We start from the raw sequence: 14,537 nt of genomic DNA, 5'->3' as shown, positions 1-14,537 counted from the left end.
TACACTTGGACCAACTTCAATCGTCCAAAACAATATTTCTCTACCAACCTGTGGTCTTCTTCTGTATCATCTGGAAACTCTTCCGATTCCGGCAGCACAAAAAGCGGATTCTTCAGAAGGGACTCGGTCACCGAGGAAGTGGAACATTCGTAAATGAACACCGGCAACACGAGAGAATGGTAACGCGTCTCATCCGACTGAAACAGATGGATACAAATGCTCAATTACAGCCACCATAGCTCAGTGGTTACACCTCAGGTCTCGGCCAGTCCGTCAGTCATACATCAGTTCAAAACACCACAGTATTGCGACACAAAGAAAAGGCAGGAGGGTATCAAAACGACTTGGAGTCCTTTTAAACAAACATCCAGGAGTGGTTTCCAACAGGAGCCTTGATTTCAGATTTCGGAAAATACATGTGATTATGTATTTCTAAATTCCGGAAATATGTTCGGTTTGCAGATGCTGAACAGGTACAGAATATCAGGTGTCAATATTTATGTAATGCTTCCAGCGGCGTCTATCTGGTTCGAAAAGTGGCACGCTACCCATTTCGAGTGCGAGACCCCTGGCCTAGAGCACGTAAACAAGAGTCATGCTCACTGCATGGAAAGTAATGAAAGATAACATGAAAGAAAAATGAATGTGGCATCCAAAGGCTAGCGCGGGGCAAAATAGAGAATGAGAAAAGGTTCATGTTAGGGCACCACTAACGAGACCAGTCCGCGCTCCTATCACAGTAGCGGCGCTTCAACACTTACATCCGAGACGGTTTTATCAGAAGTTTCCGCGCTGATTTTCATAAGGGATTTTCTTCTCAGCAACTTTGCGTTCAGCTTTACCGATTCCATGTCCTCGGAAGCTTTCTCTTTGTCCTGAGCAGGCTCGGATTCGTTGACCTGCTGAGCATCAAAGTCAGGTTGGTGAATGTGATGGGAATTTCCCTTCCACTAAATCTGTTACGGTCAAAATCATCAGGATATTATGCGGTCTGAAGATCATAAAGTGTAGAAAGGAAATTAAGTGGCATTGCCTCAAAACCGCAAACACAGAATTAAGTTCCTGATACTTTCTACAGATAATTTTTCTAACACTAAACCTCCATGAAAGCAGCAGTTGAAATCAAATTATCGATGAAAATCAAATCCGGTAACACGGTAATGGAATAACAAACACGTTTTCCATTGCGCCTGATGAAGGAATACGATTCACCATTTGATGATATTCCTACCGTTTTATCGCTGGATACATTCACAGTGTCCTCTTCAGACGTAGAATTCTTCAAGTCCCCGAAGTATCCCGTCAAATTCTTCAATAAGATTTCACAAATTAGACGTTAACGCGAGGCCGACGATTGTTTTATTTACAAGCAAACACACACTTACAGCAAGGTCTTTCATAGACGCAACCACCAAGGTTATCATGATCTTCGCTTTTGGTAAAACTTTCAAGAAGCATTTCCATGATACTTCTGCTTTGCCAGCGTGACTGGAAAACAGGGCTTGAAGATTTTTGGAGATGTATGCAATTTGGCAGAGGAAAAGCGGAAATTGTTGTAATAATTTTTCAGAAAAAAACTGCATTACAGTTACAAAATATCCATATGCATTCATGTCGCACACAATTGATATTTCGTCACATACTGGTACCATAGTTACCCACAAAACTATGACGGACAAACATCGACTTATTTTTCTTATCCAGGCATTCCTGAATTTCCCTGAAAGAATATTGTTATATTGCAACACACAAATGTTCAATTTTACAATGCAACATCATAGAGGTTAGATCACTGACAGCAACTGAATCAATCATCATAACGACCTGTTTGGTTTACTTTCACGTTTCAACAAGTGCCTTGTAATTTCTGTACAATCCGTCGGCGACAATTCAGCTTCACAATGCGAATGCTTTCCGATGCAACCGTGAAAGAGCTCGAACAAATACGAATTAGGATTTGTTGCTTCGTCCAAGTCGGAAGAGACATCTCAAAAGAATAGCCGTCTGCTTACTGCTCTTAAAAAGCAATCTAAAACAGCCTACCTTGCGAAAGTGTCATGAAACGAAGTTTCATTCTCGGACACCGGTCCAATAATGCAGTGAAATCAAACAAACATGGGTGCAGTTTGACGCGCGGTCTGGATTCTTCAATGTTACGACGACAGTCGTGATCTGTTATAATTGAGAGATATATATCACATGCTTAACACACGGGACAGTTGGTGAGGTGATTTTTGAAAGCAGTGTTTCATTGGATAAACACCACTATGATGAGATCAGTCAATAGTGATAACTGTCGAATTGGAAATTCATACATCGGATGGTAGGTTGATGGCTTGATTCGAGACAAACGACAAATGAAATGCTACTTGACTAATATTGAATTGTCAATGGTGCTGCAAATAGACATAGTTGTGATACTATGCTGTATTGTCCAGTAATTGTGACAATTTCGCTCATGACACCAATGTCTTATAAAAAGTCAAGTCTATCTTTGTCAAAATTCACAAAGTCAACAGTCGGTATTTTTACTTCAAAAACTAAAGTAGCTGTTCAACAATGCCGTCTGAGAAAGGAGTGTGAATAGAGAAAACCTTCTTGACTTTACTGAGAAAGAAACTTCTTATTTAACCTCTAATTGCTCCTAGCGATAATAGGATCAGGTAAAATCGAATACCTAACAAGCTCGATACTGATTCAAGTACTGAAGCCTTTGAGTCAATTTCAATGCCGGCTTACATGTGTGGTCGATGGCTATTTTCTAACTGCATTGTAAATGTGTACTTCACATTATTTCGTGAAGATTTTATCACAGTGGCACCAAAATATGGACAGCATCGCTCAGCACTAAGCATGACCACAGAAGCTCAGCATGATTCGTCGACATTAGGATCCTACCCGTGTCCTTGCAAGATTCAGAAAATGTTCGCTGATCCTCTTCCCTTTTAGGTATTCTACTGGCGTTCTGCGGGAATTTCTTCCGCATCGAATCCGACGCGCACATCAATCGGAGATGTTCCAAGGTCACGACGACTTTCAACAGGCCCATATCCCGTGCGGTGATCTAAAAATCCACAATGGCAAAATTAGTTTGGGCTAGCGCTGAAACCATGTACATCAGCATTTTCCTGGTATAACCATCGACGCTTGAACACGATAACACCATTGTGTGGTATCGTGGATGAAAGTGCAGTCTGTTTTTTTTCTCGACAGGCGGTACCAAATACACATAATAGTTACCGGAATTGTTCAGATATAATTTACACCTTCGAGTCTATCTTAATCAGTATAAAATTCCAGTGTATTTCCTGTGTCTGTTTCGCAAGTTAGTAATTTTCCTATTGTCAATAACAGTTACGAAATTGACACCGTTAGCCACAATCAAACGCATTCAAAACTGCAGTACAGTACTACCGGTATTGATTAAATCCAATTATATTTGATGAAACAGAAAAAGTATACAAAAGGCGTCATTGCCACACAACCTCACAGCTGCTAGCTATGGGTCAGAGTCAACCAGAGATTAGGATTATGTAAATAGATCAATCTGTCCACGTGTGTGCTAGTAACAAATTGACTGCGATAGAATACCACTCACAATCTCGGAAACGTTCTCGTAAGACAGAGATCTCTTCTTCTTGATGCCGGTAGCATCCTCCGCGGACTTTGAGGAGCTGTTGAATTTAATCAAAGTGTCACACCCGCAACAGCGAGACCTCAGGTATTCGTAATACCTTTCAAATAACGCCATCCTCTCCTGGGACTTCCTCTTGGATATCATCAATTTTTCGTCGATAATAATTCCAGCCTGGGGTTCAACCCAAGACTCTGCGGACAGAAACAACTCACCGCCCTCCTCATCCCCATCTTCGCCGTCCTCTTCCCCTTCAGAGCCAATAGACAAGAAATGGCGCCTGTAACGTAATCCAAAGGAAGAAGGTCACATACGGTGCCTTTACAAACCAGCATCATTTTTCCACACCCTTATTCTCCAACACTTTATTATACATTATATATTGCAAGAGAGACTGACCTGTCACGTGGAGTGTATGAAGTGGGGGGAAAGATAATGTATTGCGAGGAGCAATACTGGAGGCCTTGGTTGCTGTAAAACAAAAACGTATTGGAGAACTTGTAAAATCAACGCTTCAGAGGGCGTGCTGAATACATAACACGCAAATGTTACATACAAACAAGACTATCCTTACGGTATGGATGAGGTTTTATTTTTATAGTATTTATGTTCGCACTTATCAGGAAAAGCACTTATTCATGGCTACATGTACTTTGCAGGATAATTGGGTTGATCTTTATAGATCTTTATAGATCATCACTGTATTTATACCAAAATCATGGAACGGCAACATACCCCAGTATCAGTTTTTACATGGTAGGTTTCAGTAACGCAGGCATGTGACAGTCGAATCTAGTAAAACAGCCGACGAACCATGCGGAACTTTCAGTCCACACTAATAGGCAAAATATAGTGATTAATTCCTGATCTACACGAGATATATTAGATATTATAGTGATAATGGCGATGGCAGTTTGCCAACATTGGTATACTCTAACAGTACGATTTCTGGGCAGCACACCAATTACCAGATAGACCAGCGGGGCTCTATTTGTAAAATTCTATTCCCTGCAGTAGTTCATGTGCGAGTGCCAAAATGGAGAAGGCGAGTTCTGTTTTGAGACTCGCAATCTTGATGACTTTGCTAATTTACATTCCTCGTTGCAGTTAAACTCCTGTACAATATGTTTAAATAACCGACCTCTTCTCTGAAATCACAGGATATTCCTTCACCATCGCCACAACGCCGGAGGACGTACTCGCAAAGTGATATCCCTCCGAAAGCCGTAGCTGAAAGTTTTAAAATAGAAAATATCTCAGCATGGTGCCTTAACCGATTTCGCATCATACCTGGACCAAGAGATTGGCAATTTGACCGACGATAGGAAGCGATAAGGGTGTCGCAGATCGATTCGTCACGGACCAGACGTTCCGGCTGAACTCCAAGTACTTGCAAGGGTCCAATAACATTGATGACGGGGCTATCTCCCCTCCTGCAAATCAATTCACAATCGCTCACCCTACTATATATGGAGAAGGACAACAGCAATAGCCACAAGAGATGAACGCAAGTATTAGCTACCTAGTGTAGCACCGATCTAAACGAATAAAGATACGATTGCAAGTACCATAGTGTAAAGCAGTATATATAGTATAGTATAACGCAGTATAAAGCAGTACTCTGGGTTTAGTTACATAAAAGTACAATGGTACACCAAGGGTCCGTGAGCTTATTTAAACGTTGCAACTATAACTATAAAATATAACACTACATCGTTGAAATTTATAAGACTTACCATATTCATAGAGCTTATCTTTGAATCGTGACCATTCTCAACACTGGTCACAATAGCCACATGTATACTACTAGCACTGATGATTGCACTCAAACTGTTGAACTGTTAATATGGCCGTGATCAGGGCTGGGCGGTAGTCATCACCTTTTTTAGCTGCCAGGTAACTTTTTAGGCGGCAAATGGCTCAGTGCATCCCAATGTTTAAAGGCTCACAAACCTAATTTTCGATTTGAAAACGATTCCTTAATTTACTCACCGAGCTGGTTACCGAATCCACGCGAAATTCTTTGCGCTGGCGTAGGCGGATGCATGAAGTTGCTCGGGCAATGCTTGTATTGGATCAAGATCCTGTCGAGAGGTTTGTGTGTCAGCGTAACATACGATTTTTCCGTGCCTGCAAAAAAAATTCGGCAACCTAGAATCGCAAGAGCGTGGGAATTGCCAACAGACGTGGTCAAAGCGTTAAAATAGTCAGTGTGGCTGCACAAGTAGAAGTAGAACTAACGCCGTAAAATTCTACTAAATCACAAGTAGAAGTAGCCGGTTCCAAGGCATACCCAAACTACTTCAATTAACTCAAATTGCTATTACGAAAAATGCATAGTTGTATACCGCTAAAATGTAAATACTGGAAACCACATTTAATGCTGCCCTTTGATAATAGACTTATTTCTATTGAAGTTTCTTCAAGGCGGAGTCGTTCGGTTTATTTTGAAAGAAGTGTGAGTTTGTGGTTTGCTAGCTTTTATTCTACTGCTAAATGTTGCTTAATTCCATTGTCGAAATCTAACGAACTTTGTTGAAGTCTTTTTGTGGCTTTCACATATAACTGCTCCTAAATGAGTCATAGGCTGCTTTTAAACAGCTTAGTAGAACAATTGCAGCATTGTGACATAGGCCAAGTCCAAAGCAGACCATTAATGACACCATGCAGAAAAATATGTTACAAATTTCAAAATCAAATTAAAGTTTTTTGTTTCATTTCTTGGACAACCTCTAACATCTTCCATTTTAGAATTGCAATATAAAAGTCTAATATATTTGGCGGAACGTCAGGAAAGTTTCGGCGATTGAAAACCACTAATAGTAGTCAGCAACACAATTTCAATTCTGACAATTGAATAGGATATCCAGTAACCAACATCAATTCATTGATACAGTCATAAAGATATCAGTTTTACGATCAAGTGACTCGTATGACCCGACCAAGAAGCTGAAGCTCTACCAATACGCTATCTTGCAGGCCTGTAGGGTCATTGTTTTCGACGTACTTCGAGACGTTCTCTGCGACGGTTGCGAACTGAGATGACGTAATCGAGCGTGCGCTTTCCTGGGCGTTGCAAGTCGGGACGAAGACTTCGAGGAGCCCAGCGTGAGAGAGAGAACTTTTTCGCGCAATTCAGTCAACACCTGCGACGTACAGAAGCTCAAACAGACAGATCACGGTTGCTCTGAAACCGAATTCACCTGGTTACGAAACGCTCCTGGGGTCCCGATCAGAAACGCGAGTCTGACGATCAAAACGGGCAGCTTTTTGGACAGCCGGATGATGTAGAAAAACGATGGTTTTTCTTCATTTCTGTACAAGACCCAAAAATGTAAACAAACCATTCTTGTTTGCAATCTGTCGAGCGGTAATTCAAGCTCAAGTTCAAAATGGCTTTAATCGGCTTTGAGCTCAAGTCAAATTTTGACTCGGGTCAAGTCAAGTTGTTTTCAAGTTTTTAAAGTCGAGTCGCACAAATTTCAAAGTGATTCGAATAAAGTCATATCAAGCTTTCCCTTTTCAAATCAATTTCAAGTCACAGAATACTTTCAGTTTGACTTGATGTGCGTGTGTTGATGCACATTTGCATATCGCTTGACCCGAGTGATATTAAGGTAGTGACTCGAGTCATGCCAACACTAGATGCAATATGCAGTGAATATCATCGGAAAAGTTTTGATGGGCAGATATGATACGTTACAGTAAGGACGACATGCGAATAAAGTCTGACCATATTGCAGTGTATAGTCAAAAACACACTGTAATAGCGTCCATCTAACTATTTACAATTACAGATCAAAAATATGAATAGCAGAACAACAAACCAACATAAATTTCGCCTATGCGATTTCTTAGAAAATCAATCCATCCATGTCCATGAACATGTCTTTTTTTAATTGAGTTACAGCTTCGAATACAATCGATATTCTCAAGTAAATCTGCATATCCTCTAAAACATCCCCAATGAATCCAACTACCATGAGTGTTATTAGCCGTATCTAACAAAGCCCACACCCGACATTACCGGCTAAGTGTCGTATCACAGACGACTTACTTTTTGCTGACAAACTTGATGTAAGTGTTGTTCTCCAAGAGAATAAACGTGCACCACTCTCTCAAGATCGACGTCACTTGGCTCATCGCAGAACTGCATTGGATCGAATGATAGCGACCACTCTTGGACGGAGTATGAAGATGCTTCGGCAACGGACTGAACGGAAAGTAATATAGTATCGAGTCGGTACACATAAACATATCGATTATCTGTAGATGTTTCGGACTTGTACCTGGATTTGCACAATCCATAAAGAATTCTAATATTATCCTAGAAAACTGACTATGAATAGGTGTTACTCTACATTTCCGAAAACTTTTGAAAAATTTGTCATGCTATGAATGGTCGCAGCATCGGAAAGAACCTGAGCGGGTTGAAAACAGTTCTCAATGGCCTGATAGTTAACGTAAGGCTACAAAATCGTTTGGTGCAAATTGGGGAAATGTGCGTGGATATTCATTTTTCACTACTAAGAAAAACCTGATTAGCGATAGGGAGCATAATCCTGGAAAATAAACACAAAGGTGCACTTATATCACTACCGTAAAAAAACGTAAAAGTATTCCTCGATTTCGCCCAAAATTTCAGTGAGAAATATACATCCATTTCAACCTTTCACTTACAGTAATTCAACGTTTCTGAGCTATGTATGTATTCGCAGCAACGATTTGCATCGCAATTTCATTGCCCGTCGAACTGTGGCACGATTAACGCAGTTGCGTCAGACTTATTATGAAAGTTACGTACGTGTCGTGCAGCAGGACAAGGTCAATATGGTGAGTGTGCAGCCACTTTTGCCAAATGCCCGTGTCCAAAGACAGAATCGGTTTCCAGAACACGACAAACGGAGATTTCGAAGAGTCTAAAGAAGCGCATCATTGAAAGTTAGTGAGCACAAAGCCACGAATGCCGATGATGGAAGGACTGGAACGGGGAAAGCGATATTATCGACAGGAAGCGCACAGAATATGTGGAATAATTTACAGATTGTACTTGTGCACTTCTGTGGGCTGAAAATAATACACAACCACTGCCTTAAAGTAGTACATGATATCAGATCAGGCTTCATCAGTGACAGAGTACTTTTACTTTTTCGAATCCTCAAGTAGCTATGTACGACTATTTCCACTTGTACTTGTTGTTACTCCGGTAATCTGCAGTAGTAATTATTAGGTAATTCGGCATCACACATGATTTGTTAAATTGTTACGTTTTATAAAAAAGAACTGACTCTTTTATACAGGGCGATTAGGCATCGCCGCTATAGTTACGTCTGTTTATCTGTCAATACCTGTTATTTATGTTGTGTTGTGTGCGGTCGCTAATTGTTGACTTGTGTTTTCTTTGTACAGGCTTGTCACCTTAACCACATCCGACCACTATTTTAAAACCTAGCAGCGCGACATTAACTTGCTGTTATTTGGACATTCCTCTGTTATGTAGTCTATTTGAATACATATTATTTCAACCTTCATCAATGGATCGTCGTTCGTCAGGATCGATCGCGGAATTGAGTTCGATTTAAAAAGTGGCATCAATAACGCTCCCAAGTTAGGAGCAGTTACACCTGTCTTTAGGCAAAACCACCCACTTTTTCCACATAGGATTTTGAAAAGTAGAAAGTAATTCCATGAGAGGAGTGTGCATCGATTTTATAGATGAAATTTTCACAAAAAACGTGTGAAAAAGACCCGGATCACAGTAACGGACTATATTTTTGGAGCTTGCGCATTTGTAGTGTTATATTGCTGTAGTCGCAAACATGCATCTTGCAAATTCAAAACTAGCCACCAACAAGTAACTCGTAAATGTATGCAACCCATCAAGGGAATATACTGTTTGGAACTATTTACTTTAGTACTATCATATCTTTCACTTCTACTTTCCCTTGAAGTAGTTGCGACTGACTAGGAGATCGCTACTTGTACTTGCGATTGTGCTGAAATTTATGGTGTTACTTCTACTTCTACTGAGTAGCAATGCTGTCCACTTAAATCACCTCTTGATCTGAATTGTGGCATATTTACCTCCGTAGAAAGATAGGGATGCTCAAACCAAATGCAGCACAAGACGGTACGGAGAGATGAGAACTTACCGTTGTCGTTTTGCATTGATAGCACGAGCTGATTGGAATTGGGAGGCAAATAGAAGAGCGGCAAACGGTTCTGGAGTGGTCTCAAATTCTCCGGATCGGAAGCAAACGACATCAAGTGTGTCAGCATGTGATCGATCTGACTCAATCTGAAATCGCAAAAGCAGAATTACAGTATGTTTGTCTATCTCTTTTATCAGTATATTTTACATGTTAGTTTCATGTAAATGTGGTTGCCCGACATATCAGCATGCGACACAATGGAAAACGACAGTTCAGCATGGAACACATCAGCATGCGTCACTTCAGCATGAGATTGTATAACCCAAAAACTTACCCTAACCCTAAACATAGCCTAACCTAACCTAACCTAGCCTAACCTAACCTAAACCCTAACCCTAACCCAACCATAAATCCAACCCTAACCTACCCCTAACCCGTAATTTAACCCACATGCTCATGTGTCGCATGCCAAATTGTCGCATGCCGAAGTCTCGCATGCTGTAATGTCGCATGCTCATATGTCCACGGACCGTAAATGTACATGCTATAAGCAAGTTTTTACTGATTTCTCAGGACCCTCAATGGGAGGCTTAACATTTTCAGGAAACTCTCGATCTATAAAAGATGAGTTGAAACAAGACCACATTTGCAAATTAATCCTAGCGGTTTTCGGACAGCCGTCGTACATTCCATTTCTAAGATTTTAAATACCGCAAGCCAACAAACTATCACCGGTTCGAATTAAATTTCCAAAAGCAATCTCACCCTTTTATGAACTGCGTAAACCTTTTGAATACAATTTCCTTGTATCGGCTGCAGTGCTGCCTGCCGACGGTCATGTGCATGTCTGACAAAAACTCGTAGGTCGCGTCGATGTAAACTTCCACCTTTTCAAAATAACGAACTTAAACAAAAATACCCGAATATATCAATGGTTATACATTTATTCATAATTGAATAATGTTGCTGTTGATTTTTAAATGACAGTGACAATTCACGAATTCACACCAAACATAATAGCAATGATGAAAAAAACTCCACATAAGAATGCCAATTGGCGACAGAGGTGATCACTAACGAAGTTTTAGTTTATCTATGTAGATCTCCAATCTCGAGTTGCCTACAGCATAGCTTTGTATTCAGATTTATCATTTTGTAAATCCAGTCATTACAACTCAAGTTCCCTATACAACCGCAACTGTATCATGGTCAAGAATGGTTATGACTTTCATCATCTTCCAGTATCATCAAATAGTCTCCTGGAATGCAATAATTCTACACGGGCTCGAAGTCTTACAGCATTACATGTATTTCTTAGACTCTAATAGAGTACTACCAGCTACCACTTACCAACGACTACATTGGCTACTTGTGGACACAACAGCAAAACAAAAATCTAGCCATTGAGAACATTTTTAGTCCCTCAACCAATACAGAAAGGTTTTATTATAAGTAAGCCTGTCTACAAGTCTATAACTTGCCTTGGTTTGGTTCTTCGGGTTCGGCCATGTTGCTGAGACGATGTATTTCAGTGAGGCGGAATGGTTCCACGGATATATCAGCTCTACTTGCAACACACTGTTGTTCTAGAAAAATGAAAAGATGTCTTTCTCGAACCAACATTCGAAACATACAACTTTTTTCTGAAATTTTGAATGTCCAAACTGTGCAAAATATGTCTGAGACAGAGAGAGTCTTTACTTTCATACAACCGAAATACATAACAAACCGACAGCTGAGACATAGGACAGTACGCAGTAGTCGGTATCGGACAGGAATGATCGGTACCAGCTTACAGAGATCAACTAGTCTGATCAAGCCCGCCCCAAAGACCAAACAAGTACGCTGTCTCTACATCAGTGGTTCGCAAATTGGGGGCGTGAAAGCATCCAAGAGAAGCACGAAGCCGCCTGAGAGAAATGATGTTTCTTCGTTTTTGTACTCGGAATGAGTTTAATTTGTGCTGAAACCTCCAAGTTTCAACAATGGCATTAATTATAATTGTATTTCAATTATAAATGCCATAATCGGGTAGTAACATCCATTCACTGATGCTGGATTTAGAATGATACCGAACCTTGCACTAATCAGAAGATGTCCCTGAATGAAGTGCAACTGGCGACTGTGTGTAGCTGTGCCATTGGTTTTTGATTTAGTTTATTGACAAGGTACGGTGGAGCTAATCAATCTCCAGTGCGGTAGAGATTAGGTACCAAAATGGCTAGAGTATCTATGTGCTACTTTTGCACATGACCATGTTTAACGAAATATTCAGCTAGAAATTTTCTCTCGATCCACATAATTCTTGCTAGGTGTATATTCCGAATTCCATTTTTGAGAAGTATCTCAACTTAACACCCATAACACCTTCCATGCCACCAAACGATGCGTTGGGATTGCAAAATTCTGGTTGCTCTTTTCAATATTTTTGATGTGACGATAAGGGGGGCGCAACATTATTCACTATCATCAAGGGGGGAGGTGTCGAAAAAAGTTTGAGAACCACTGCAGCATTCGGTATCGCATAGGAATGATCGGTGCAAACTTAGAGAGGTCAATTATTCTGATCAAACCTGCACCAAACATGCACAGTTTGTACACTGTCTCTACATGATGTGGTTGTTAAAATTAGTGAGATAAAGAACAAGAGAGGTCTGTCCGTAATGGCTGGAGCCCGGCTGGACTGGTCACAAGTAAACACAATGAAGATCCATCTTTGCACAACACAGATCTTCGTTTGTTCACCGATTACGTTTAACACAAGCGAGCTTCGGCTCTTACTCGCCAAGACACCCCAGACGGACTTCCCCACGGAAGGATATCACAAAGCTAAAGCCTACCGTGGCAAAGTTGGGTTCCTTACCTTTTCTAGTGATACCGAAGTAATCATGCATCCTTCCCTCAACCGGACAGTCAACACCGGATACATCGACACCCGCAAAGTCTTCTCGTACTGCTTCTTACGTAACACGGGCGACTTCAGCATGTTCTTCTGATCGGGCGAATACCGCAAGTCAACGTCGGACTGCCAATTCCGAACATCCATCCCTGAATATTCGCAAAAAAGAAACTGTGATAATAATGTTTGCGGTCCAATGTCGACGGTCTCCTCAATACCGGACGACGTATCAATGGTGTGAAATTGCCAGAAAAGGAGGGCTTTGTGATAGATATTCTCTTGCTGATCGTCAGAAATAGGCGACGATGCATCGATATACGTTCCGTATGTTGCGCGAGCAATGAACTGAAAAGGTCAAAGGGCATAAACCGGACGAATCTCAAAAAATAATACTATCTTAGGTAGGGTTACCATACGACTGTTATTATGTTTACATTATAACACTTCTCACGACTACGGAGAGAATGGCTTCTGTTCTTACCTGGAGCAGTTCAACATTAGGGCAGTAGGCATAACTCGTTCTAGGATGCGACTTGGCCACATGTATCATCGAGCACGTCGTAGAGGAAGATCGTAGATGATTAACCAATGTCTCCAAGACCGCCATGTCAGGAACTCCTGCATCAGAGATTATTGCAGAAACTCACAGCAGCATATGCAAGACAAGCTCTATACGACGTACCCGTTATACCGTCAGTGATCACAACAATTCCGGCACTCGTGTTTGAAGGTAAGAGTTGAAGGGCAAGAAGGCCTGTTCTCAGCATACTCACCAAACCATGGTCGTGTTTGGCTGAGGATTGATCTAGAAAAAAAACTTTCAATGTTGATCACAGGTTAGTGGGGATTAATGGATAGCAATCAATTGTGTGTAATCAGAAGTCCACAGCTGGGTTGGATCTGGAATGTATTTAACTGGGGAATACTGTGAAAATACCAGAGGTGGACAAGAGGAGTCTTCAAAAATGAATTTTTTTTCTCAAATCGTACTGGCTACTTAATAAAATTGTTAGGTTACCTAATTTAAGCCTACACACCAAATTTGGTTCAATTCCAACCGGTAGCCCCATTGCTACAGGAGAAGAAAGTTTCTATTTATTACATAAAAATAAATAACAAAAGATTTTCTGTTCACCCCATGAAAGCGTTAGGTTGTCTATAGAAACGATGTTCACCAAATTTGGTTCAATTCCAACCAGTGGAAGCGGAGATATTGCCGTCGAAAAAATTTGGATTTGAATGAAATAGTATTTACGGTGGGCGCCACTATAATAAATAATTAAAGAATTGGTCACCGTTAATACTATTTTATTCATATTCCAAATTTTTCGACGGCAATAACTCTTGCTTCCACTGGTTGTAATTGAACCAAATTTGGTGCGTAGGCTTAAATTAGGTAACCTAACAACTTTATCAAGTAGCCAGTACGATTTGAGAAAAAAAGTCATTTTTGAAGACCCCTAGTGGACAGTAATGAAATAGCCTTACTTCTACTTTTTCAGTGGTTTTGCCTTACTAACTCAAATCGTTATGTTTTACACAACTCCCACCTGAATGTTTTTGTGCGAAACCACTTACTTTTTAGACTTGTGATTTTGTAAAATAGAAAGTGTTTTGGCATCTGTCCGCATCACCTTAAGAGTGAACTTGCCATACTAACTGAGCAAAAATGGCCCACGTATCATGATAGCTGAATAAATTTTTAAAAATTGTACTATTTGTGGTGTCATTAATCATTTTGCGTGTGTCACGAAGATGCACTCTGCAATTGCACAAGTAGTCAATCCATTACCTGCTAAAGGTATGCGACTCCTCGACTAAATCTACAACCTGGCAAATTAGTGGTAGTGAG

At 40.6% G+C, this 14,537-nt stretch overlaps 2 protein-coding genes across 7 annotated transcripts in view; one reads left to right on the top strand and one right to left on the bottom strand.

The window, feature by feature from the left end:
- The window catches only part of LOC145446155 (meiotic nuclear division protein 1 homolog), a 117,817-nt gene that overhangs the window by 33,296 nt on the left and 69,984 nt on the right, over nt 1–14,537 (top strand). The gene's annotated exons all lie outside the window — the stretch shown is intronic.
- Nucleotides 1–14,537, bottom strand: part of LOC145446142 (KICSTOR complex protein SZT2-like) — a 68,146-nt gene that overhangs the window by 49,266 nt on the left and 4,343 nt on the right. For 4 of the 6 annotated variants that reach the window (XM_080324367.1, XM_080324369.1, XM_080324372.1 and 1 more), the window contains exons 6-28: nt 13,368–13,490; nt 13,167–13,303; nt 12,650–13,030; nt 11,268–11,372; nt 10,552–10,673; nt 9,787–9,932; nt 8,439–8,553; nt 7,692–7,847; nt 6,838–6,949; nt 6,642–6,780; nt 5,627–5,764; nt 4,925–5,067; nt 4,776–4,864; nt 4,034–4,105; nt 3,735–3,914; nt 3,599–3,674; nt 2,899–3,064; nt 2,044–2,172; nt 1,825–1,987; nt 1,386–1,488; nt 1,232–1,309; nt 762–902; nt 49–197 (exon numbers count right to left, since the gene is read on the bottom strand). In XM_080324367.1, the coding sequence (XP_080180493.1) occupies nt 49–197; nt 762–902; nt 1,232–1,309; nt 1,386–1,488; nt 1,825–1,987; nt 2,044–2,172; nt 2,899–3,064; nt 3,599–3,674; nt 3,735–3,914; nt 4,034–4,105; nt 4,776–4,864; nt 4,925–5,067; nt 5,627–5,764; nt 6,642–6,780; nt 6,838–6,949; nt 7,692–7,847; nt 8,439–8,553; nt 9,787–9,932; nt 10,552–10,673; nt 11,268–11,372; nt 12,650–13,030; nt 13,167–13,303; nt 13,368–13,490 (3,163 nt within the window). The remainder of the gene's footprint in view (nt 1–48; nt 198–761; nt 903–1,231; nt 1,310–1,385; nt 1,489–1,824; nt 1,988–2,043; nt 2,173–2,898; nt 3,065–3,598; nt 3,675–3,734; nt 3,915–4,033; nt 4,106–4,775; nt 4,865–4,924; nt 5,068–5,626; nt 5,765–6,641; nt 6,781–6,837; nt 6,950–7,691; nt 7,848–8,438; nt 8,554–9,786; nt 9,933–10,551; nt 10,674–11,267; nt 11,373–12,649; nt 13,031–13,166; nt 13,304–13,367; nt 13,491–14,537) is intronic. The other 2 variants (XM_080324370.1, XM_080324368.1) reach the window with 2 other exon arrangements.

Source organism: Botryllus schlosseri, chromosome 9 (assembly GCF_051294905.1).
Source record: "Botryllus schlosseri isolate E-star chromosome 9, Bs_hap1, whole genome shotgun sequence".
In the NCBI taxonomy this organism is placed as follows: Eukaryota; Metazoa; Chordata; class Ascidiacea; order Stolidobranchia; family Styelidae; genus Botryllus; species Botryllus schlosseri.
This window is presented reverse-complemented; position numbering and strand designations above follow the sequence as displayed.